This window comes from Rhinolophus sinicus, chromosome 8, assembly GCF_057876585.1.
Source record: "Rhinolophus sinicus isolate RSI-liver-muscle chromosome 8, RSI-T2T, whole genome shotgun sequence".
NCBI lineage: Eukaryota > Metazoa > Chordata > Mammalia > Chiroptera > Rhinolophidae > Rhinolophus > Rhinolophus sinicus.
The window spans coordinates 10,434,848-10,461,170 of record NC_142508.1 but is presented as its reverse complement, the minus strand read 5'-3'; the positions used below and the strand labels follow the sequence as shown (position 1 = coordinate 10,461,170).

Below are 26,323 nucleotides of genomic sequence, written 5' to 3'. Positions count from 1 at the left end.
CTGAGCTGCATGCCGCGGTTGCCCAACAAAGGGCAGAGGTAGGAAAGCTTGCTGCACTCTTCATTTATTTTTATCACATCATGGGAAGCAAAGATTCCCCTGTAAATTAATGAAATTGGAGTAGAAAATCGAGGAAAAAGTCTATCCCCAGCTTCTTGGTGTTTCTCTGTTAGTATGAGTCTTTTTGATAGAGACTCATACTAACTTAAGCATATTGGTTTATGAATAAGCAATTTTCATTAATAAACTGTGGAGGCCACAATTTAAATAAATGTGCTAATTTATATTTGATGACTGTCTTGAAAGCCTTAATGCAATCACCCCAAATTCTTGCCTTAGTGATAAATTTCAGTCTAACTTTTGCTGTAGACCTCATGGGAGAATACCAAGTATACGTGTGTTTTGTCTGAGAATTATTTATTCATTTAAAGATTAACAGACTTGATGTCAGGGAAGAAAAGCCACCTGCCCCCTACCCATCTACCACAGACATACCTTTCTTAAGGTAAGATTTCCAATCTTAAAGTATATTTTATAAAAGTTTCCTGCAGTTAACCCACCTTATCCTTGTGTGCCTTACTTTTTAAAAATAATCAGTTTCTTAATTAACAAGTAGCATACAGAAACAAAACCAGGTTTTTACAAATGTACCACAGGTCCTTGTGAAGATAAAATGCATTTTCTTCTCCAGTAGACGGACACAGGTTTGCAGGTTTTCATTTAACTTGCTGAAAAAAGAAGTGATTTAATAGATCAATACATTTAATAAAAAAATCTCCCGATTCATATTCAGCTGTCTGGCACTAGAAACTAGTAATGGAAGGCTCTTTAATATACTTGTAAGAAATTGACCTTTGAGCACCTGACAAAGCAGTGGGAGCTGTAGAATTCATTTATTCTAGTGCAATACAGACATCATTCAGAATAAAATCCCATAACTAGCTTCTTTCAAGAGTTTGGTTCTTAGTTTACCAGGCTCATCCCTAAAGAATCCTCCCAAAAGTTAGTAAAATAAAAGAATTTAGTAAAGTACCAGAACACCAAATTATTAGTTTGTTGCAAAAGTGCAGTTTTTGCAATTATTTTTTAGCCTGTTACACCGCAATTACTTTTGCTCCAACCTAACAATACACAGAAATCTGTCACATTTCTGTAGGAATAAACTTAACCAGGGAGGTGAAAGACCTGTACCCTGAAGAAAACACACATAAATGGAAGGACATACTGTGCTCCTGGCTAGAACACTGACCGTACTGCCCCAAGCAATTTACAGACTCATTGCTATTCTTATCAAAATACCAACGTCATTCTCCCAGAACTAGAATAACCCTACAATTTATATCTGACATTAGTCTGAGAAGTAAAATGAATGCGTTTCTTAGAGTGATTCTAAAAGAGAATTCCCACTATTAAACTGTGTACCAGGTCGGTTCGTCCAGTCAGGTTATTGGGATGCTGTTGTTGGAAAGAAGTTAAAATTCTTTGGCATATTTTAAACGTTTCTAGAAGCGTCAGTCACTAGATAGTTTCATATGTTCAGTGCTCACAACACTGAGTTACCTACCTTGTAAGATTTGCCCAAAGACATACAGCCATTGAGCGGCAGAGCCATCAAGGACTATGTGCCCAGACAGTTGTATTTATTGACATACGTGTTAGAGTGGTAAGGCAACCATATTTAAAAGGCTTATAAATAGATGTGTAAAATGATTTCACCACAGTGTTAAAACCAGGACCAATCAACAAAAGGGAATGGCTCTTTTTAAGTGGATTGTCACTTAAACTGGAAATCCATAGAGCACATTAGATGGTGAGCCTGGTTTGCTTTTATGTGTATTGTGACTACTTACTAAGCATGGAAGATTAGCATAAGATTTAGCATCACTTAATTCAATGTGATTGAAATGCCAGTTCCACTGCATATTCGCATGTTCCTTTACAGGAAGTACTTACCTTTGCCTTGTTTCCTCATTGGTGTGAAGGATGGGCTAAGCCCTTTATATACATGGAAAGGAATCCTATGAATCATCTAATTCAGTCTCTGGCTTTAGGGATTTAATGAATGGGTCACCTTTCCAAGTATGGAATCTAAACAAAGCCTAAATTCATAATTACATGACAGGTTATCTAATCTGTGATTAAAATACATATTAAAGATAAGCTAGGGTTTTTTAAAAAAATGAACTAGCACATTTTAGACCTAGGAAAAACATCGAGACTGGTGTGTTTTTTCCTTTACTCACCAGGGGCTTCCTTCTATCTACCCACAGACAACAAAACACATCCATCTGTGCCGCACAAATACTAACGGGTTTATGGTTTACTAGGACATGGGACAGGGGGCAAAACCCCTTCCACTGGAGAAGCATCATGATTCTCCCCAGCCTCATTCGGGGCAGCAGGTCCAGACTGACCAAACTATATACCTAACCCCCAATGCTCTCCCCTCCCTCTGCAAGCTTGCATACCAGCAACAAGCTTTGTATTTGAGGCAGCAAAACACCAGTGCTACCACAGATGTTTTGGTAAGGGCTGGCAGGGGCCGTGGCTTCTCCAGCTTTGCCCCTGGAAGCTTCCTTTTTCATGTACTTTGCAAAACAGCCAGCAGTCAGTGTCTACTGATGGTTAGTGCTGGGTGGCAACTCGTGCCGCAGGGAGCTTTCGCCTCCACTCTTATCACAGGCGGCTGATGTGCTGGGGAAAGGGAGCGGGACCAGCGTGTAAAGACAACTTCAGGGCCACACAAACAGCTGTTTTTGCTCCTCTGGTCACCTTCCTGTCTGCAGCAGTGCTTATGTCCAGACAGAAGAGTGGGAAGGGTAGAATGCTGCGGCCTCTACAACTATCATTCACCCTCACCCCTGATGAAGCTGTAACTTTTACAGGAAGCAGAGGTTTGAAGTGAATGATTGGCTGCTGTAACTTTAGTGCTGCTCAAAGTTACATGCAGGAAAAGGGATACCCAGCTTTTCTTTTGGAACACACTAAACAAATGTTAGCACACGGTTGAATATCATGTCTACTTAAAAGGATTTCCATAGTCCAAGTTCATTTCCTTTGTTCAGAAGGTGGTGATGAAGAACTAGTTGAGATCTCTGCATCACTTACCTGTAGAGCCCGTCCTTTGGTCTCAATGGGGAGAGTAAATGCAGAAATGGCGCATACAACACAGACAGATGAGAAGAGGCACAGGGCCCCCAGCAGTGATGCGCTCATCAGAACCTACAAGACACAAAGAAGGACTTAATTTACTGTGCCCCCATCACTTCTAAGTTGATCCTTATGTCAAAGGGGAACTAAGGAGCCACTTCAGCACATACGTAAGTGAAGATCCTTTGCAGCCATTCTGTAAGTTGTGCGGCCCTAATATCTGAGAGCTATCATTCGGGCCGAGCTGTTGGAGGCAGGCTGTGGGATTCCTCCATGAGCTGGGACTGGGATTATGCGCTGGCCAGCTTAGACTTCTCTCTGCACCTACCCCTTGGGCATGTCCAGAGCAAACCAGGATTTGGGGAAGACGTTAGATCTGCCTGTTACCCCACCCCCTCTCACACCAATTCAGCTTGCATCACTTCTAACCCTCTCGTTTCACGCAACACCCCCTCTGCCCAACATTCATTTTACCTCTTAAAATCTGATAGGACGAACCAGGAGAAAGTTTTTTTGGGAAGAGACATAATCGTATGGTCTCTGGAAAGATAGCGTTCTTGTCTGTTGTCTTATGTGTGACAATCAAATCAAAACTTTGTTTCTTGACCATTTTTCCAGTCAGAATGGATTTCTGCCACTCTTACACATCCTTTAGCCTGGATTTTCAAGCCCTAATAATATAATTGCGGTTCAGGCATTCCATTTCACTTTCCCCCGGGACTATGCCCAAAGTTAGCAAAAAGCCAAGCACTTGATGACTGTCAACTAATCTCACAAAAATGGTTAACTAAGGAACAACGAGGCTCTCTAGAGTCACAGAATATTGCAATTCGGAGCGACCTAGAAACGATCTGATCTAGTCCAACCTCCTCCCTTTACAGGTGAGCCTGGAGTCAGAGCTGCGTGACTCCTTGTTCCAAAGGTACGTACAGATCCCTGATACACAGCAGAGTGCTTTCCCCGCCACTTGGGCTCCCCTAAAATACACATGTTGAGAACCTATCCTTTTTGTATAAAGTCTGCTGCCTTCCAGAACAGTAAATAATGCCACTTGTCATGCAACAGAACCCATGATGTTAGCATCATTATTTTATAGTTGACCTAGCGAGTAATAGGTGCTATTTTCTATTTCCCAAAATAAAACAGTTTTTCCCAAACAGGAGTTTGTATAAGAGTGTGTGTGTAGAGAAGGCTGTGAAACCAGGCTTAGAAAAGGGGTATAAATACCCAAGAGAGACCAGGCAGCCTGAATCCTGACCAAATCATGCTATAGTTAGGCATGTGTCTAAATTGTTGAGTTGATTTTTAAAGCGGATTCCTTTACCTCAGGCCTTAAGCGTAAGTTAAATGAAACACTGAAAGCCTTTAAACTTTCAATGTTTTAGAAATATGGATGAACAACAAAGTGACAAGGGCCACTGGGGGTGACACATAACACTAACTCTTTAAATGAAAATAATTGGCAAATTGACTATAAAATTTTAAAATTCTGTATGCCAAAAGAAAGTGATAGGTTGGTGTAAAAGTAGTTTCGGTTTTTGCAATTCTTAACCTTTTAAACCTCAGTTACTTTTGCACCAACCTAATATAATAAAAAAGCAAACCAGAAACAACAAAAAAATATTTGTAGAATAGTAAATGACCAGTGGCTTGTGGAAAAATTGCAAGTCACATAAATACACAATTTACAAAAAGAATACAAATGGATAATAAGCAAATGAAAGACGCACAGTCTTAACTGTAAATGAACAAACTGCAAATTAAGACGATATAATTTATCCACCATGTCGAAGAAGGTATAAAATAAAAAGTTACTGTCCCATTTGGTGATGGAAAGAAATGGATGTTTGGTTAAGAATGTGTTAACATGTTACACTGGGGAGTGTATACATTTTTTAAAAATAGAAACAATTTGACAAGTTCTATCATTTCAAATACGCACACACCATTGCTTTAAAAATTAATAGACTTTTCTACAAAATTGTGCTCTTGCCTGAGACATAACTCCACAGTCCGTCATTGCACGTGTCTGTCCTGCTGTGAGGTCCTCCCTCACCTCCCTGTACAGCCCACCATCACTATCTCCTGTTCTGTTCATAGGACACTGCCCTGTGCCCCTCCTCCACAAGCATGTAACTTCAAAAGAATCTGGGACGTCAGAGCACATGACTGTTGAATGACTAACACAGTTGCACATGTACACAGGTGTAGTGTGCACGATCCGTGTCCCATTGTAAACTGGACAGAAATACTAGGGAAACAACTTAAGGTAATGGCCAATTGTGGCACATCTATGCAATGGAAACATGCACATATTTAAAAGACTGAGGATCCACACAGGCTGACATAAGATTTATGAGAAAAGGCAATTGCAATATGTGAATGTGTGAATGGATGAGTTTGTGCATGGGTGTGTGTTTATACACGAACACATATACTCACAGCTGTAAATGCACAGTGTCAAGAGGAGTCTGACTCCATCTAATGACTGCTGACGGCCTTTAAGCCTCACCTGTCCCTCTTCCCCTGCTCCCAACTGCTGGACAAAGTGATAAGATCTAAACTATGTAATTAAGAAAACTTCATACCCTCTTGGTATGGGTATGCGTCATCAATCGTGACATCCAACTCAAAACCTGGGGGTGGGAGTTCATCTGTCTCTGCAGGTGACCGTAACATATAGGTACATAGATAGATGTAGATAAGCAGATATTCATGGAAGTAAATATAGCTACATATATACATACATCTATGTATAATAAATACATTTATATATATACACATCTCTACACGTATACAAATGTTACTGGTACATAGACACACCTAGAGAGAAATAATATATGCATTGAAAAGCATTTGGAAAAATACCCCAAACTATTAAGAAGAGATAACAGTGGCTATCTCTGATGTCAAATTACAGGGAATTTTTCTTGTTTACACATTTCTGTATTTGAATATTTACAACAAGCCTATTTATATTCTGAAAAGAATCAAAAATGATTCTTTTAAAACTTAATAAAAATTATACTTCTGACTCAAGAAGTAAAAAAGAAGCTAATAATAAACCTAAGAAACCAGTGTAATTTATAAAAACAAAAGCCTAAATGAATAATTGAAAACAGAAACAAGCATACTTGATAAATTTATCCAAGAGCTATATAAGCTATTTTATTTTAGAAAAGTAAAGCGAGTTATGAATTAATGTGAAAATTAGAGAAATACATGGAATTAAGAATGTGGACGAGGAAATAATTACTAATAACAGAGGAAATGAAAAAGAACCGTAGAGAATACTACCCACAATTCTTTGCTAATAAATTTGAATTAGTTAATAACAATGTTTCCTAACCTTTACTCAAAGATATAAAACAGAAACAAATAACTAGAAAACGGTGACTAAAGTACCTCATCAAAAGTGCCAAGATTCACTTTCACAGATCTGTTCTTCCAAATCTCTAAGGAATGGAGTCCAGGGTAAGAAGAAAAGCTTATTTCTTTTTAACGAAACCCGATGACAGTGATTTCAGAACCGAACAAAGATAAAACACACAAACATAAACCAACCCCCATCTCACGTATGAGTATGGATTCAGATTTATAAATACTAGCAAAAAACACACAGTGGTTCACCAAAAGGAAAACTGGCTGGGTGACGGCCTCACCGTGTCACAAGGCATCGTGGTCTAGAGGCTCTCCTTGCCCACTCCCGCTCCCTCTCCCTCCCAATACACCTCTTGCACGTGTCATTCCATGTTGGCATCTGCTTTTCTGAGGACCCAACCTGATCCATGTTATAGCAAAACAATTGGATACAAAATTAACATGAAAAATATGTTCCCTATATGCAAAAAGTAGACTGAGAAACACCATTCCCAAAATGTCCTGAGTACCTACTGTATGCCAGACAGGAGAGGAGTTAGGAATAAAAAATTAGCGAAATATGCACAAATCCCTGTCCTCATGGGCCCTAATGTCTATTGGAAGAGAGATTTTAAATAGCCTGACAAATAGGCAATTACAATCTGATAAGCAATATGGAGGAAAATCTCAATGTGCTGTAAGAGCTCACAGTGCGGGGAGTGGGGGGACCAAACTTAGTTTAGGGCAACAGGGAGGGCTTTCCTAAGCAGGGAACGAACCATTGCTCAGTGTAGGTGGAGACGACACAGGAAGGGGAAGAGGGTTTCCAGTCCCAGCAAGTGACAAAACCCCCGGAAAAAATACCTGGTGTTTTTAATAAACTACAAGAACCAGATTGTTTAGCTAAGTAAACAGCAGGTAAGAGTATGAGATGGGGCCCCAGAAATCACGCGGAGGATTTGGGCCTTTATCTATGAGGAAGGGAAAGGACATGATGATAAAGGGTTATAAGCCCAAGAATAATACAAGATCTGCATGGATGTTGTGAGGAAAATGAGTTGAATGAGAATAAGAGGAGACCAGTGAAAGGTGACGATAGTTTGCAACACTGGTCCTATAGTGGTGGAAAATGAGGTATGACAGCATCTATTGGGATTGAATATGACGATGAAAGACAGGAATAGAGAGACAACTCCAGGTTGGGTGGTGATGCCATTCGCTGATGCCAACGGGAAGAGGAGTGGAGAAATGTCATGAATTTAATTTTGGACATGTTGACTTTAAAATGATTTTGAGACATGCTAGTGGAAATGTGGAAGAGGCAATTAGATGGATAAATCTGGAGCTCAGAAGAAAGACCTAGTCTAGAAAAATAAATTTGTGAGTCATAAGCATATAGCTGGTATTTAAAATCATAAAAGTAGGTGAAACTACCTAACTGGAGTATAAAACATGAAAAGATGAGGGTCTAATATTGAGCAATAAGAAACCTCAACAATAAAGAAAGTAGAGGACCATGTAACACAGATTGAGGAGGAACAGCCAAAGATGTAGGAAGAAAACTACAAAAGTGCAAGGTGATGGATGCCCTGGGAAGGGGACCGAGAACAAGGGTGTGGCCATCGGTCCTTAGGGACAGGTCACATGAGTTGGGGGATTGAAACAACACTTGGATTTAGAGATGTGGCAGTCACCAGAGATGTTACCGAGAATCATTTTGGTAGAGAAGGGATGGCTGCAGCTAGGTTGGGGGCGGGGGTGAAGGAGCGAGTGAGGGGAAAGGAAATGACAGTGCAGAGAAGGAACCATTTTAAGGAATTTGGTTGGAAAGAGGAGGTAAGAGCTAGTCAGTGGGGTGGAGTTTACATTTTGTAAGCTATGAAATCTTAAGTACGTTAAAATGCTAACTGGAAGGTTTCAACATGGAGAAATAAAATGAAATCACAGGACAGATGCAATTATAAACCTGAAAAAACCCAAAAGAGACTCAGATGAAAAAAACCATCTGGAATGAGTTCAGTACGCTGGCTGCTTGAAAATCAATAGACAAAAAGTCAATAGTCTTTCTAAAGACAAATAACTAGTTAGAATGTTAGACTAGAAGTTATAATGAAAGAAAGTGTTCGCAATAACAATGAAAAGCCATAAAGTGCCTAAGAATAAACTTAAGACATGAAGGGTCTATTTGAAGAAAACAATACAGTCCCAGCAAGGGACCTAAAAGGAACACTGAACAAATGGAAAGACAAACCTTGCTATTTAGGAAGACAAAACTAAAAAAAGCCATTTTTTCCTACATTAACCAATGCATTTAACAATTAAAATCTTAATAGGATTTGCGTAGACGAGGGAGGCAGAATGTAACTAAATGACTCTAAAACACATCTGGGAAAGAGCAATGAGGTAGGGCTGTGACAGGCAGTGTTGAAATTGTGCTGTATGTTGCATTCAACTAATGAAAAGAATATGGCAGTGATGAAACCAGACAGATCAACGGACTTCAAATAGTGAGGCTAGATTTGGACCAAATAATTGTGGGACTATAAGCAGACGTGTTGCATCCGTGAGTAAAATCTAGGTTATTCAATAAATTGTGTAGGGACAACTGGCCTTCCATTTATGAAGCTGTTTCCTGCCTGAAACCTCACACTCCAGTACCTCGATGGCATGTCAGGGATTTCTGGGTCAGAATCCGGGATGCATTCACTTCATGAAAGCTGATTAAGTTGGACGCTTAGGATTTGACACGTATGTATGTGATACTTCAATAAGAACTTTACACACTCTTCCCCAAAAGAGAAGGCCACAGGAGGACTGGAAGAAAAGACAGATATGTATTTTAATCCTAACCATAGAATCCAGAAATTGTAAAGAAAAATCATGATAAATAGAAGTGTCTATGAACTTAAAGCGTCTATACAGAGAAAGGAGAACATAAGAATGAAAGACAAATTGAAAATGGGGGGGTGGTGGATATTTACAACATGTCAGAAAAATAGTTAAAATCCTTTCTGAGCGTATATGTGAAGCACGGTCACAGATCAATGTTTGAAGGACTGAACTGAAAAACAGGCAAGGACCTGCATGGCCAAACTCAACAAGATAAAACACCCCATTAAAATATTCAGTTTGATTCCTGATCAAAGCAACACTAATTATAATAACAAGAGCGATTATTTATGGACAGTGACTGACCAACATGAAAAAGACTAACAAAACCAGGTGGTAATTGTGTGAGACAGCGGGGCTCTGATGCATTGGCACAAGCTTCCCAAAGGGAATTCTAGCACAATATATCAAAATGGAAAATGACCAGACCCCTTCACCCACCAATCCAATTTCTAGGAATGTATCCTAAGGAGATAACTGCAGAGCTCGATAAAAATGGAAGCACATGGGTACTGATTACTGTTGTTTATAATAGAAAAATATCTGAAATAGTCTAGACATTCAACAAGACGGGACTGATAAAGTAATCAAAAAATAACTTTTGGAGTATACTTCTACGTACAATGACATTTTTCAGCATGAAAAGGCCTTGTTTTTTATATTTATTGACATGAAAAAAAATGTCGGCAACATATTTTTGTGTGCAAAAGGCAAACTATAAAAAGTATATGAAGGTTCTGGATCAAGATGGCGACACAGGTGAATGCTGGGCTCACCTACTCCCACAGACACTGAATCTACAGCTCCATACATAATAACTTCCTCTGAAAGAAACCCCCAAACCAGCAGAACGACTCCTATACATCCGGCAAAAGAGAAAAAACCCACACCACACTGTGTAGGAGAGCCTGAGTGACACACAATCTTGTCATAAACTCCACTTTTGGTGCCCACAATTAGGAGGGAATGCACACCTCCGAGCTTCTTCCTGAGGAGCTAAGGGTTTGAACCCAACTGGCACCCCAACTTTCAAGACCTGCACCTGAGCAACAAGCCCCAAAAGTAGCTTTGAAAACCAACAGGGCTTGTGTCTATAGACGCAGGAGGCCAGCAAACTGAGAAGCAGTTCTTAAGGGACTTCTGTGGACCCATCCGGCTCCCTACCCCACCCCACCCCGCAGGGCCCAGCACACATGCAGCCCATTGAAACACCCAGTATTTCTGTAAACGACGCTTATTGGCTTATCTTAGAGCATCACCCTGAGGGGCACGCATTTACTTTAACACCCATCTAGGAGCCCATCTAGTACTCCCCAAAGACAGAGGCCGGTGGGCGCCATCTTTGCACTCTCCTCTGACTTACTCCAGGTCACAATTGTCTTCTGGAAAGGGGCTTGTGCATATATGTCAGGTGCCCTAGTTTTTGTGGCTGCCATGCAAGGGACATGCCTTGATCACCTGGTCCTGGTGGCCAGCAGGCCTTACGTACACGGGTCCCCTTGGACTGTAACAAACAATAAACAATTCTTACCTTGCTGCCTGCCCCCCAACCCTACCAGGGCACAGCAAAGAAAGCAGACTGAAATGCACCCTCAGTCTTTCTGTGGAAGAGGCCTATTAGCTTATCTTCATAGCTATGACCAGGGGACAGGCTTCTATTTATATGCACATATAGGAGCTGACTACAATCCTCTCCAGAGACCAGGGAGGCTGGCAGATGCCTTCTTTGCGTTCCCCCTCTGCACCACACCAAAAGCAGTAAATATAACTGCAACAGTTTGTTAATGGATACACAAGGTAAAAAGCTGTCATAAGATAAATTGTGACATCAAAAAATATAAAACATGGGGAGTAAAAGTGTAGGGCTTTATAATGAGTTTGAACTTAAGTTGTTACCAACTTAAATAGACTGATGTATCTGTAAGATGTTTTATGTGAGCCTCATGGTAACCACAAAGTAAAAACCTGTATTAGAGACACAAAAGATAAAGAGAAGTGAATCTAAGCATTCCACTACAGAAAATCGTCAAATCACTAAGGGAGAGCAAGAGAAGAAAACAAAAAAAGCCAGAAAGCAGTGAACAAAATGGCAGTAAGTACCTACATATATCAATAATTACTTTAAATTTAAAACAACTAAATTTCTTCAGTCAAAAAACAGAATGGCTGAATGGACACATGCAAAAGAATGAAACTGGACCACTATCATAAACCATGCACAAATATCAACTCAAATGGATTAAAGATTTCAACATAAGACCCAAAACCATAAAACTCCCAAAAGAAAACATAGGCTGTGCTTCCGCACAGCAAAGAAAACCATCAACAAAATGAAAAGGCAGCCCACAGAATGGGAGAACCTATTTGGAAATCATATCTGATAAGGGGCTAATATCCAAAATATATAAAGAACTCATACAACTTAATAAACAATTCAATTTAAAAATGGGCAGAGGATCTGAATAGACATTTTTCCAAAAAAGACATTTAGATGATCAACAGACACATGAAAATGTGCTCAACATCACTAATCGTCAGGGAAACGCAAATCAAAACCACAGTGAGATGTCACCTCACACCTGTCAGGATGGCTGTTATCAAAGAGATGAGACAAGTGTTGGCAAGGATATGGAAAAAAGGGAACCCTTGTTCACTGTTGGTGGGAATGTAAATTGGTGCGGCCACTATGGACGACAGTATGAAGATTCCTCAAACAATTAAAAATAGAGCTATCATGTGAACCAGCAGTTCCACTTCTGGGTATTTATCCGAAAGAACCAAAAACTAACTCGAAGAGATATCTGCACTCCCATGTTCATTGCAGCATTATTTACAGCAGCCAAGATATGGAAGCAATGTGAGTGCCCATCGATGGATGAATGGATAAATTAAATGTGGTATACACATACAATGGAATATTATTCAGCCATTAAAAAGAAGGAAATCCTGGTACTTGCAATAATATGGGTGGACCTTGAGGGCATTAAGCTAAGGGAAACAAGCCAGGCAGGTACAAATCAAAGACAAATACCATATGATCTCACTTATGTGGAATCTAAAAACAAAAAAATTCCAAACTCATAGACACAGAGGGAAGATTGGTGGCTGCAAGAGGTGTGTATGGGGGGGCTGTGGGGGTAGGGAGCGTGCAGTTTGTGGGGGTTCATGCAAAATGGATGAAGGAGGTCAAAAGGTACAAACTTCCGGTTATAAAATAAGTCCTAGGGATATAACATACTCGTACAGCATGGTGACTATAATTAATAATACTGTATTATATATTTGAAAGTTGCTAAGAAAGTAAACCTTAAAATTTTTCATCACAAGAGAAGAAAAATTTATGAGTAACAATGGATGTTAAGTAGACTTATTGTGGTGATCATTTCATAATATATCCTGTATCGAATCATTACGTTGTACACTTGAAACTAATGTAATATGTCAATTGTATCTCACTTAAAAAAAGTATATGAACTATGATATCTGGGTAAATGTATATGCATATTTATATATACACATACTTAGATATATTGAAAGAGCTTCATTAAAATATTTGTTTGTTATCTAGTAAAATATTAGTGAAATTTTAATTTCAGTTTTAATTTTTTACATTTTCAGCCTAGAAACAAAAATCATGTGCTGTCAAAATTGCCTTTGGAAATCTCTTTAATCACTGAAAATACAAGAAACACAAACGTATTTATGAACCACTTGACATTGACAAGACTCTCTCCTTGACCAAACTCTAGCCAGGCTCCTCTAAGCTTCTCACCTAGGCCTCCCCCTTGGTCTATAAAGACTTGAACAAACACTGATGTAGTTTCTGATCGCTCCAGGCCACAGCCATTGTAGGGTGACCCTATCCCCTTCAAGTGCCTACCTGAGATACCTCAAGGCTGCCAAAAGAATTTACTGTTTGTTCCATTCGGCACGTGAAAATGGGGCCCCTGTGTGGGTTTTCACATGACGCAAACTCCCATTCCCGCTTTTTTGCAATTTTTCACTTCCCTGACTTGACAGAGACACTGCTCATCCTCCTCCCTCATTCTCCTTTGAAAACCTCTAGGAGTACACAACTCAAAGTTGAATTCAGTTCACACTGGACCCTTTCCCTATTGCAATAGTTATGACTGATCAAAATCTGCCCTTACCACTTTAACTTGTGTCCAGAATTGTTTATCTTTGACAATGCAGTTTCTCAATAAGTTTACTGCTTATTAGAAATCACGTATGAAAATACAAAATGGGTAGATTTTTCATTCCTGTGAACTTGTGAAGCTCTGTGTATAGTCTTATGCATCAATCCATTAGGTTTCCAGGTTTCCAGAGAGGATCACGTGTTTTGATAGGCCAACAAAATCATTGCTCAGCTGTGACAATTCAATTAGGGTTTGCATCCTTCATATAGGGTAGATTTCTTTTTTCTGTGCAGAAATTAAAAATTTTTATGTAGTCTTTTCCTATATCTTTCTACGATAAGAGAAAGGGTTTTCCAGAATTCTGCAATCTCCCATTTCATGTGAGTGTACGTGACCATGTGAAATTAGTAATTAGTCTTATGAGCTTGCGCCACCCTTGTTCCTATCCCCCCTCAACAATTCACTACATAGCGACTACAGTGCTTTTATAAAAAAATGCTAAACGATCATGTCACTCACCTGCCTATTTCCCACTACTCCTAAGAAAAAAATGCAGAGTCTTCAATATGCCAGTGAGAGACATTCTCCCCTATATTTCTCTCCATTTTGCTCACCATAGCAATTTCCTCTTCCTGGAACACACGAATCTCGGTCCCATCTCCGGGCCCTGTACCAGCGAGCATTTTACTTGTGCTATTTCCCTTTACAAGTCGTCGACTTCTCATACCTTGGAAGTCTCAGGAGGCCTCCATCACGGGTCCAGGTCACCCCTAGATTTTATCCAAGCCTGCGTCTGATTTGCCCAAGCCCTGGACCCTGCCCAAGGCCACTTCCCTGTACCTGGGCTCAACCTCCCTTCATTTCTGTGCAGAGTTGTTTAATTGCAGCCCTGGACAGGGTCAAGAGTCAAAGTTAGAGCCCGTTGTCATTCAGCTGCTCAAGCTCCTTGTGTCACCCATTTCTTTTGCATCCTCCCCCAACAACACCCCCAAAAATCCAAACCCTGCTTGCATTGCATCACCTGCTATTGAATTGAGTGGAAGCCTAGAAGCATTAATTTAGCCTTTTCCCCAGAGTCGCCAAACAATGGGAAAATTACACCTCAAGAAAACTCATTAAGTAAACAAATCTTTGGTTACACCCTCATCATGAAGAGACCCGGATTTCCTCTTTCCCACCTCCCTTAGACCCATCCTCCCTGCAGAGACCTGTGGGTTGTACCTGGGATATAAATGGCGCCACCATTGCTCCAATGCGACACAAGGAGCCACTGGTTCCCAGCCCCAAAGCACGCATCGTCGTGGGGTAGACCTGGAGGGAGGAGCACAGAGCAACAGTTAATTCAGGCATCGCCTCTCTCCTCTGCCCTTCCCTCCCCAGGTCAGGCTCTGGTAGATATTAAGTACCAAGTATTCTATACACTACGTATGTAGAATATACAAGATGTTCATGTTCTCAGGCACACCACGCTGAATTTTTAAACAAGAACTATTGCCCCCAAACAGTAGAAATTATCCTTTAAGTGAACACATTCCAACTTATGTGTTGAACTGAATATTCCAAATATACTTTTAGAAACGTAAGCTCTGGAATGAGACAGAATTCTGCTTTAGAGCTATAAATGTATAAAGGTGATTCCGCTGAAAGGAAAGAAAGTGCTCTCCAAATAATAATGAGTCAACAAAACCTTTCATCCAGATGCAGTGAGAAGAATCAAGCAGAGTGCCAGGCACAGGCGCCACCATGCACCGTCTTCTCAATGAGGAATCTGGTGGCATTATCTACTTTCTCGCTGCAACTTTCTTGCGTTCATAGTAAACCCTAATAATCCGTACTTAATTAATTCAGAATTCTTATAGGAACTGGCAGAGGTAAATAAGTAAGCAAATACGATTTAATAAGATGGTAGGGAGAATACTTGATATGAAAGAATGGTTTTTCAAAACTCTGGACAATTTTCTCTTGATGCTACAGAATACCAATAAAACCGTTTGTACCATTTCACTAACGCAAAGCGCAAAGCACGGAGCCCCTTTCCTTGGCCACATCTAATTAGCCACCATCTGTGAAATGCAAAAGCAAGATGACTTCCTGCCTCAGGGACAATCCCGTGTTTCTAAGAGAAGGTCTGAGGTAGAGTGCCTTTATGGGAAGGTTGCTTTCTTTTTCTAGAAAATGAGGCTTCTGACTGTCCCTAAAAACAATGGATTCAGATACAGGGTGATGTTCTTGATATAATATCAGCACAATCTTTTGTTTATATTTTGACAGTTGGGGAGATGGAATAATAGAAGATGATCATCTTCGGATACACAGCTTTGGGGTTTTTCTGTAACAAGAAGTATCCGAAAAAAAGTAAATACTTGGAAATGACTCTGAAATGAACACATTCCAAAATGTCTGTTAAATTGAATATTCCAAATATAACTTGAGAAGCACACTGATTTTTAGGTTCATAAATTCACAAAATAATTTTAGGAGCTGTTAATGGAATTAAATCAAGTATTATGTATATGTTGAGCATGTCATAATGTTCTATTTTTATCTGTATGTGGGGGAGAATATTTCTCTGTGGCTTTAATGGTTTTGACATGCCGTATCTGTAATCTGAATGGCTTCTGCATTTCCTGAAATGGAAATAAATGCAGCTTTATCAGTCCCTATAGCACTGTTTTTTCTAGCTCAATGAATGGTAAAAGCAGTTAAAATACTCAATTTCCTATTCAGATATTGTTTATTTCTAGGAATATTAACGCTTTAACGTGAGGGTTTGTGAGAAGATCGTTTATCTCCTGCACATAGTACCTTGCATATAATAGGTGTGTCAATTCAGCAAAGAAAGACTACATTACTATTATGTTTGAATTTAAGCTACACAGCAAGTAACAGACGAAGGGGGTGTACTCTTTCAAAAGAATAAAGGTGAAACATACGTTGTAACTTCAAAAAGAGAGAGAAATGGGGAGTTTTACATCTTGACAGCAATACATAACTACCCGAGCTACTTCTGGAAGCATGGTGCTAGGGCAACAAGTTCTTTCTTACACACATGCTGTTTAGGGAGAAAGGGAGAAGGCCCTCTCTTCTCAGACACTGACTTTCACTCAATTTAATGAGGCAGAGGAAACTCCGTATCAAATAAACTTTCTGGCGTCATTTTAATGGGGTGTTTATAGAAAATCATCAAAAGTCAACAAGAAGCCAGGGACGCATGATCTGTGGACGGACACCCCCTCTAAAGCAGCTCACCTTGCACGCCCTTCCGCATGGTAACCAGCCCCTTCCCCCGAACTAACCTCAGCAGTGTAAATGTAGATGGTATTGAAATTGGCTGCCACCAAAGCCCTCAGCATGAACAGGAAGCCAATGAGGCCGGCTCTAGGAACAGGAAGCGAGAGAAGTTACCAGAGGCAGCATACACAGCCTCCCATGGCCATGGCCGCAGTGCCTTAGAAATGCTCACACATACCCACAGATCACCAGGTTCCCGGAGCTGCTGCTCCTCAGGTGGCCTGAGGGTGGGGTCCTAAAGCAAATGCTGGACTCAAGCCTTCAATCCTACTCCCCAACCTGTGCCATTCCGGCCTAGTCCCCCAGATTAGCACACGTTCTGCCACCCCCGCCCCCTCCCCAAAAATGATGCAGTTTGCAGAATAAGTGATAAATACGAATATTACCATTGAGGTCACTCCAGGGTTGCAAATTAACAGTGAAATGAATTTTCACACCACAGGTATGGTGTCTATCACTAAACTGTCTTGACAATGGTCAGGATAATTTGGATCAAAACTAGAGTCCCCTTTCTCCAGGAAGCTTTGCACAAAGATGCTAAATATTTTGGTGGGTGAAGTGAGCACACCCACACTGGCACCCATGTCCTGTGATAACTGGAGAGGGGCCGGGCCAGTGGGACTGGGAATGGGAGGGGTAGGTACCAGTCAAGATAGCTCTAGACAAACAAGCACCCCATTCTCAACTCTCCTGGTGAAAGGCACTTGCCCCCAACCCCCAATGAACACGATGGGTTAGGAGACTCCATCTTAAAATGACTGCACAAAATTACATTATTTTTAAGCCACCAGAGAGAAAATACCTTGACGTGCAAATATTGAGGAGAAGGAAGAAGACAGCCGTGCATCCCATGGTGATAGAAAGGCTCAGCCGTCTGCCCAGGAAATTAATGCCCAGGATATTTAAAGGATTCACTAGAAAGCAAATGACAAAGACAATTCCTGGAACTTTGAAGGCAACTGGCTCTTACCAACACTGGCATGGAAGCCTCCTAGTCATTGTGGGTATTCCTGCCAAGACCCAGTCACACTGTCATCCACTTCATGACTACTGTGACATTCTTGGACCCACGTGGGAAAAGTACAACAAACACTGGTGTATATAAAGGACATTTTATGCCCAGGATGCTTATTATGTCCTCCTGTAGGCCTATTGTAAATTGCCAACTTGCTACATCTATGCTTTAAATGTTTTATACTGTTTCATCAAATTCAAGGTGCCATTGAATTTTAAGTACCATTATTTCAGATCTACTGAAACAAACAGTACTGCAAATTTCAATCTCACAAGCCATTGCAAGCATCCCAATTTCAGGGATGTTCAAATGTGAAGAAAGAAAAATGCATCTTAGCGTCGATACAATTCAGTGATGCCGAGCTCTCCTTCTCCAGGCTTTCCTCCCCACACCCGTCCATACTGGAGACATGTGAGCATGATCTGGGAAGTTATTCCCCGTTTCTCTCCTCTAAAGCTCTGAGAAGCGTGCCCTCCACCCAATGCACAGAGAAACACTTACAAGCAATTTCCCCAATGGTGCTGATAATCATGGTCTGGTAGTCGGAGGGGGCAAACATGTGGCAGTGACAGGGGCTCTGGCTCTCCTCTGAGACCCCCACGGTCACCACCACTTCAGACTCAGACCGAGAACCACAGACCAGGTCCCGCTCCAGCATCTCAGCGCTGGCCAGGATGACCCCATAGTAGGCGAAAGAGATGCCCAGCCTGGAAGTGAGAAAAGGTGGACGTGAGGAAAAGCTGCGGGCAGGCCTGAAGGAGGCGGCGGCACCATGAGTGGGGGGAGAAGTGGGGAGAGTGGTCCAGGTGGAGAAGTCAGAGTGAGGGAAGCAGGGAAGGGAGAAGAAAGATGGGCTCACGCATGCAGCAGGGGAGACGGGGCAGCATGTGGGAACCAATTTGCCAGAGTAGCATGGGGCCAGGTGGTACAGGGCCCCACAAGCCTGGTGAAGGTGTTTGAAGTTCGGACTCATTTTTTTGTCGCTGTTGTAACAACTTAGCACAAACTTAGTGGCTTAAAACAACGCACATTTAGTATCTCACAGTTCTGGAAGTCAGAAGTTGTGTGGGTGTGGCTGACCTCTCTGCTCTGCATCTAAGAGGCAGAAATCAAACTGCAGACAGGTCGGCACGCCTTTGGGGGAGGGGGAAAGAATCCATTTTGCAAGCTCGCCCAGATGGCTGGCAGAATTCAGCTGGGGGGGGGGGGGGGGCTGTACAACTCCTGTTTCCTCGCTGGCTGTTGACCAGTTGTTCTCAGCTTCTACAGGCTTCCTTCATTCCTTGTCTTCAAAGCCAGCCAGCAGCAAGGGGGTTGAGTCCTCTTGCTTTGCATCTCTCTGTTCTCTCCCGCTGCCTCGTCTCTTGTCTTCTCTTGTACTGCAGCTCTGATTCCAGTGGGAGAAATTTCTCTACTTTTAAGGACTCGAGGGGCCCCTGCCAAATCGAGGATAATCTCCCTACTTTACGACCTGTAAGTTCAATTACATCTGCACGGTCCCTTCACAACAGCATCCAAATTAGTGTGTGGTTGAATCCCCTGGGGTTGGGGGTCATCTTTAGAAGTCTGCCTATCACAAAAAGTCTTTCGCAGGCCATGAGGAGCTATGGAAGGTTTTTGCTTTTGCTTTATATTTTCTTCCTACTCTTTCATCGCTATCCTTGTTGAGATATAAAAATAACATACAGAAAAGTTCATAAATCAATGTCAAGAAAAAGAATAATATCTGCCTCCCAGAAATCCCCGTTGTTCCTTCCGTCTTGCAGAAACAGTTGTAAAAGCCAGCTGTAAAAGACATATGGGGACAATCAGGGGAAATCATATGCTCTGGATAATGGATGCTAGTACCGTGATGATTGTTACCCTGTCAGTGCGATTATACGATTGGAGTCATCTAAGAAAATGTCCTCAAGTAGTTGAGACACCTAATGAAGTATCTGGGGATGAAATGTCATGAAGCCTGGGGCTTGCTTGAAACTACCTCAGCCCAGGAAAAACGTAGCCCAAGCAAAAATGGGTGAACAGCCATGATTGTCAGACTCATGTGACAAGTGAATCAGAGTTCATCACGGTATCCTCTCCGCTTTCACGCACATTTGGGAATTTTTGTATTGAAATACTAAAAAACAATCACAATACCTCCCCTTGTTATCAAAGTAACTTTAACTTGTTTAATTTCCAAATACTAAGAGTATTTTAAAAATCAACAATGTCTCAAAAGGAGGAGACAGACCAACCTATTAATAGGAATTATACCTGAAAAAGGCAGGTAGATAACCTTTTCCTGAATCCAACACTGTGGGTTAGTTTTGCCTGTTTTCTATCTTTATATAAATGCAATCACGTACTATGTATTCATATGTATGAATATAACACAATTTACCCATTATACTGGTGATGGATGTGTGGGTTGTTTCTATTTTGGGGCTGTTACAAATAAACTAATACTATGGACATTCAGGTAAATGTCTCTTGGTGGACATGTATGCATTTCTGTTGGGTATAAACCCAGGAGTGGAATTGCTGAGTCATCCATAGGATATGCACATTTTCAATAGGTATCTCCAAGCAGTTTTCTAAAGTGGTTGTACTAACTTGAACTGCAATCAGCAGGTGTATGAAAGTTCCAGTTACTTTGCATCCTCCCCAACACTTGGTACAGTCAGTCTTTTTTTAATTTTAGCTCTTCACGTAGATTTGTAATGGTGAACCAGGCTGCAAAAGGTTAGAACGTGAGCTCATGTGCTCAGATGAAAAATAAAAAACTGGTTGTAGACAATCTACAGGATTTTTTTTCTTTTAAAAATTACCTTACATATTTCTTTGGTTGGTGGTGTTACCAGAAAGATCAAACATTGCTGGAGTCTTGTGTTTTTCTCCCCATAGCATTCAGAGTGGTAAGCTTTCTCTAAATGTTTATTTAAAACTCACTTTGAAATAACTACATTCTTACCATATGACCCAGATCTGTAACGTGGTCCTTAAATATTTGGCATCCAACAGGTCTGCAAATCTTCCTCTTTTTTTCTAGGGTGGTGAAAAGGGGGAGACAGAATAGACTTAGTAGGTTAAGGACAAGCAAAGGTGTGTCTAATATTTTAGAGCACAGAAAATGAGAACATGGGAATGTGATGGGTGAGATAACCACTCAGCCCCCATGAGTACATTTCACCCAACCCAGAGATAATGATTTTAAATACGTTCATCTCAGCCACTCAGTCTTTTCATGCTTCTTATTACCACTGGCAAGTACCAAGAGTCATTGAATTGATGATTCTAACCCTTTTATTCTTCCTTTTCTCACCAGTGCTGGTGAGGGGTGTGGTGGAAAATAGGAGCATACATGAAAACTAACCGCAAAACTAATGGGAGATGCTTTTAATATTAACATTAAAATCCTCTTTACGATTTTAAAAAGAGTGTGAGAATTCTGTAAGAAAAAAAGGCATAAATTTGAAAAGAGGATGGAATGCCCAATTTCTTTTTGTGTCTTTCGGGTAATTAGCAAAAGTTCTTGCCCATAGTCAGTAACCCAGCCACAAAAAAGGATGAAATAGTGCCATTTGTGACAACATGGATGGATCTGAGAGTATCACTCTAAGTGAAGTAAGTCAGATGAAAAGGAACCACATGATTGCACTCAGATGTGGGATATAAGCAACCAACCAACCAATCAAACTCATAGATACAGACAACAGCATGGTGGTTATAAGAGGGAAATGGAGGGAGGACGAAGAGGGTAACAGGGATCAAATATGACGGAAGGAGAACTGACTCTGGATAGTGAGCACACAATGCGATATACAGATGGTGTATTATAGAATTGTACACTTGAAACTTATGTAATGTTATTAACCCAAAAAAGTAAAATAAAATTCATCTGACAGTATTGCACTGGATGAAATTGTGGGGCATGCAGCAATGAGGTGGCCATGTGAAAAAAAAAACAGACTAAATGTAAAAAACACTGTCATGAAGGTACCAAGGGGACAGACTGTGTTTCCTTGAAAATAAGACCTAGCTGGACTATCAGCTCTAATGCATCTTTTGTAGCAAAAATTAATATAAGACCCAGTATTATATCATATTATATTATATTACATTACATTACGTTCTATAAGACCTGTTCTTATATTAAAATAATACCCGGTCTTATATTAAAGTAAGACCCAGTCTTATATTATGATAAAATAAGACCGGGTCTTACATTAATTTTTGCTCCAAAAAATGCATTGGAGCTGAGGGTCCGACGAGGTCTATTTTCAGGGAAACACGGTAGCAGCTGGTTGGGCATGGTGGCAAGAGGGATTGAAGTGAGTCAAAGGGGACACCACAGAGGGAGAAGAGCAGTAACTAAGGCCTGGTAGGGGATGTGACACGAAATGAGCCAGAAACAATATTGTAGGATTCCCCTTATATGAAACACCTGGAATAGTCAAATTCATAGAGACAGAAAGAAGTTACCCAGGGCTGGGAGTGGGCAGGAGTGAGGAGTTATTGCCTAATTGGTATAGAGTGTCTGTACCACTCTATACTGGACGGAGAAGCAGTTCTGAGTGTATTTAATGCCACTGAATTGTACACTTAAAAAATGGTCAATTTGGGCTGGCCCAGTGGCTCAGGCAGCTGGAGCTCCATGCTCCTAACCCGGAAGGCTGCCAGTTCGATTCCCACATGGGCCAGTGGGCTCTCAACCACAAGGCTGCTGGTTCGATTCCTCGGGTCCCGCAAGGGATGGTGGGCTGCGCCCCCTGCAACTAGCAACGGCAGCTGGACCTGGAGCTGAGCTGCGCCCTCCACAACTAAGGCTGAAAGGACAACAACTTGAAGCTGAACAGCGCCCTCCACAACTAAGATTGAAAGGACAGCAACTTGACTTGGGGAAAAAAAAAAAAAAGTCCTGGAAGTACACACTCTTCCCCAATAAACTCCTGTTCCCCTTCCCCAATAAAATCTTTAAAAAAAAAAAAAAAGTTCAATTTTTATGTTATGTGCATTTTACCACAATCATAAAAAAGGAAGAAAAGACAGGAAAGAGGGGGGAAAGAGCTGGATGGAGGAGGATTTTTGTCTCAAGCATGGTAAATGTGAGGTTTGCTATCGTGTCAACTACAAGTGTCAATATCTTATGGAAAGATAAAGACAGAGGACTGGACTGTGAGCAGAGGCCAGGGGCGACCCCTTAGGCAGAGTTCAAGCCCTACAGCTAGTCTGGATCTCAGGTGCCCAGTTCTGTTAAAGATGTGTTTTGCTGTCCCCCAGAGAAATGTTTTCTTCAACAGGTTCATGAGGAATTCTATTAACATAGGTGCCATTTAACAACCAAGAAATTGGCGTTTACTGTTGATAAGAGGGTTATGAAGCTATGAAAGTATTTCAGAGGACAAAAACTGCAAAAATAAATGACCCACCCAGCACAGACTAGAAGAGGGATGAACCAGATAGAACTACGATAGTGTTTGAAAACAAAATAGATAGGAATAGATTTTACAAGAGACGTGCAAGGATTATGTAAGTTGCTGTAAAATTCTGCTGAGGAATATAAAAAGACTTGAATAAATGGGGAAATATACTTGGATCAGAAGAGCAATACTAATATTATGAAGGTATGAATTCTCTTATATTAACCCAATGAAAATCTCAGAGGTTTGTTTTGGGTTTTTTGGTTTCTTTCTTCTTTCTTTCTTTCTTTCTTTCTTTCTTTCTTTCTTTCTTTCTTTCTTTCTTTCTTTCTTTCTTTTTTTGCAGGGGAGGGGAGGAATAAGGAGATCTTGATAAAATGACTTCAAAGTTGTTCTAGAAAAACAGTACTGAGCAAATCACTTGGAAAATTCTGAAAAACAACTTTGATGGGGTACCTACGCTATTAGATATAAAGAATACATTGCAAAATACTGTAATTAAACGTGTCATATCGGACCAACAATTAACCTGTATACTTTTCCCAACAATATGAAATACGCTCTTTTCAATAAATCCCCATATAAATTTGAACCTACAAATGTTTTATTAGAACAGAATAAAATATTCAAGAATAGACTCAAATACATAAGGGATGGATTATTCAATAAAAATATATGAGTGCAACTGGTTAGCCATATGGATATGACAAAGCTAGATCTGTACCATGTTTCTTATATCCAATTAAACCCAGATAGACCCAACATTGAAATATTAAGTAGGAAACCAAATTAACCCATTTGAAAAGAGGGGGATACAAGAATGTGGTTGTAAAAATTAAGTTAGAAACCAACTTAAGACAGTAGTAAAAACATTAAATCTAGATACTGGGTTAAGACATCATGTCTAATTTAGGAAACTTTAGGAACAAAGTGAAACTAAAATACCAGGCAAAAATAATTTGGATGATGAGACTAGGTCAGAATTAGTATCTCTTAAGGTCCTCGTATTGTTCAGATAAAGATACCACATAACATTAGGTGTGTAGGTACATATTTTCAATATTTAAGCGCTACTTCTGTAATAAAAGTGAGTGCATAAATTCCAAGCCAGTAGAAGGAAATCATAAAAAAAGGAAGGGGAGGGTGTCGCCAACAGTTAATCTAATGGAAGGAGAAAGGCGAAAGAAAGCAGTAAAGGAAAGACATGGTTAAGAGGAAATATAAAATGACAGAAGTAAGTCCAAATACATGAGTAAGCACAGTAGATATAAATGGATCAAACTCATTGAAAGACAGAATATCAGATTGAGTGGATAAAAAATAAACTTCAGCTATGTATTTATAAGCAAGACATTTAAGCAAAGCAATACAGAAAGGTTAGGTGTAAAGGGCTGGAACAAAGATACACTAGGAAAGTTCTAACTAAAGCCAGTTTCGGTATGTTACTATGAGAGAAAACAAAATCTAAGGCACAAAGCAATATAGGGATAAAGAAATATTTCAAATAATAAGAATCATTCACACACAGAATAAGTCAATCATATACTAGGATGCCATATGATAGCCTCAAAATCTGTGGAGTGAACTATCAGGCCTAGAAGAAGATATGAATAAAGTCATCACCTTAGTGAAAAACTGTTAACTCAAGCAGGCAAAATCTAGACAAATATCAGACATTTACATGGCCCTAATAACGTACTGAATGAGAACAACACACGTCCTTTTTAAGCATGCATGGAACATTAATAAAAAGTCACTATTTAGAGAAAAATCTCAATAAATTCCAAATAATTGATAACATCCTCTGACCAAAATGCAATTAGAGACAGAGAATACAAAAGATCATAAACAGATAACTCATTGATTAAAGAGAAACTCATAACAATTACAATATAGAAATAAAAATAGGGGTGGCCACATAGCACAGTTGGTTAGAGCACGGTTGCTCTTAACAACAAGGTTGCCGGTTCCATCCCCACATGGGCCACTGTGAGCTGCGCCCTCCACAACTATATTGAAACAACTACTTGATTTGGAGCTGATGGGTCCTGGAAAAACACACTTAAATAAATAAAAGTTTAAAAAAATAAAATTAAATTACTCTAACAAAACTTGTTGAGTGCAACCAAACGGTTTATTAAAAATCAAAGACTGAAAATAAGTGAGCTAAATACTGAACTCAAGAAACTAGAAGAGCTAAAAAGCCAAAGAAAAAAACAAAAGAGTAGGAGTTAATAAGACTACCAAAAAATCAATAAAGAGAACACCAAAAAACAATCTTATTCCTTGAAGTTTAATAAAATTAATGAACCTCTACTAAGAGGGACCAAGAAAAAAAGACAGAAGGCACAAATAAACAATATTAAAAATGAACAAAGTGAACATACACAGTAGATTTTTGAAACTCACAAGAAAACATTAAGAACAATTTTATGTTAATAAATTTGAAAACCTAGATGAATTGGATAATTTTCTAAAATATATGCATCACCAAAATTGCCTCAAAAGGATTAAACATGGACACTAACCATCACACAAATTTAAAACAGTTTTTAAAACTCTTCCTTCTAACACCCCCTAACTTTCACCCTACCATTCACCTCAAAAATAAATATTAGGTGTAAATTGCTTTATAGGCAAGATTTACCAAACATTCCAAGAGGTTAATTCCTATCTGATAGATACTGTCGCTGAGCGGGCAGGACAGGTGAGGAAGGTGGCTCTGGTAAAACTCTTCCAGAAGCCTGTGACTGACCCGGCTGCAGGTGGGTGGTCTGAGCTGGTGTGAGAAATGAATGCAGACTGACCTTGAGAGTCCTAGAACCATTAGAATTTCAACGTCAAATTTAAAAAAAAAAAATTATTTAATGACGTTTACAATTTTGGTAACAAAATAAGACAAGGCCAGTACAGGAAGGTAAAATTGTAACACGGTCTCTCACCTATAAACCATGATGCCAAATCATGTGACTAGCTCTGCAATCTAGGTGTTACTATTCCTATTTTATTGATGGGGACAGTGAAGTTAGGTAACTGAGCAGGACTCCCTGACTGCTGCAGGGCTGGATTTAGTCCCA

The 26,323-nt window shown here is 40.1% G+C and overlaps 1 protein-coding gene across 2 annotated transcripts in view; it reads right to left on the bottom strand.

Annotated features, from left to right (window-relative positions):
* Positions 1-400: 400 nt before the first annotated feature.
* SVOPL (SVOP like) overlaps positions 401-26,323 on the bottom strand; it is a 47,176-nt gene continuing 21,253 nt past the window's right edge. The window contains exons 10-16 of one of the 2 annotated variants that reach the window (XM_019750519.3): positions 20,798-20,871; positions 18,346-18,551; positions 17,632-17,743; positions 16,835-16,916; positions 14,760-14,849; positions 3,109-3,222; positions 401-728 (exon numbers count right to left, since the gene is read on the bottom strand). In XM_019750519.3, coding sequence (XP_019606078.2) covers positions 717-728; positions 3,109-3,222; positions 14,760-14,849; positions 16,835-16,916; positions 17,632-17,743; positions 18,346-18,551; positions 20,798-20,871 — 690 coding nt within the window. In that variant the 3' untranslated portion in view covers positions 401-716. Of the gene's footprint in view, positions 729-2,871; positions 3,223-14,759; positions 14,850-16,834; positions 16,917-17,631; positions 17,744-18,345; positions 18,552-20,797; positions 20,872-26,323 lie in introns of those variants that run through there. The other variant, XM_074315317.2, reaches the window with a different exon arrangement.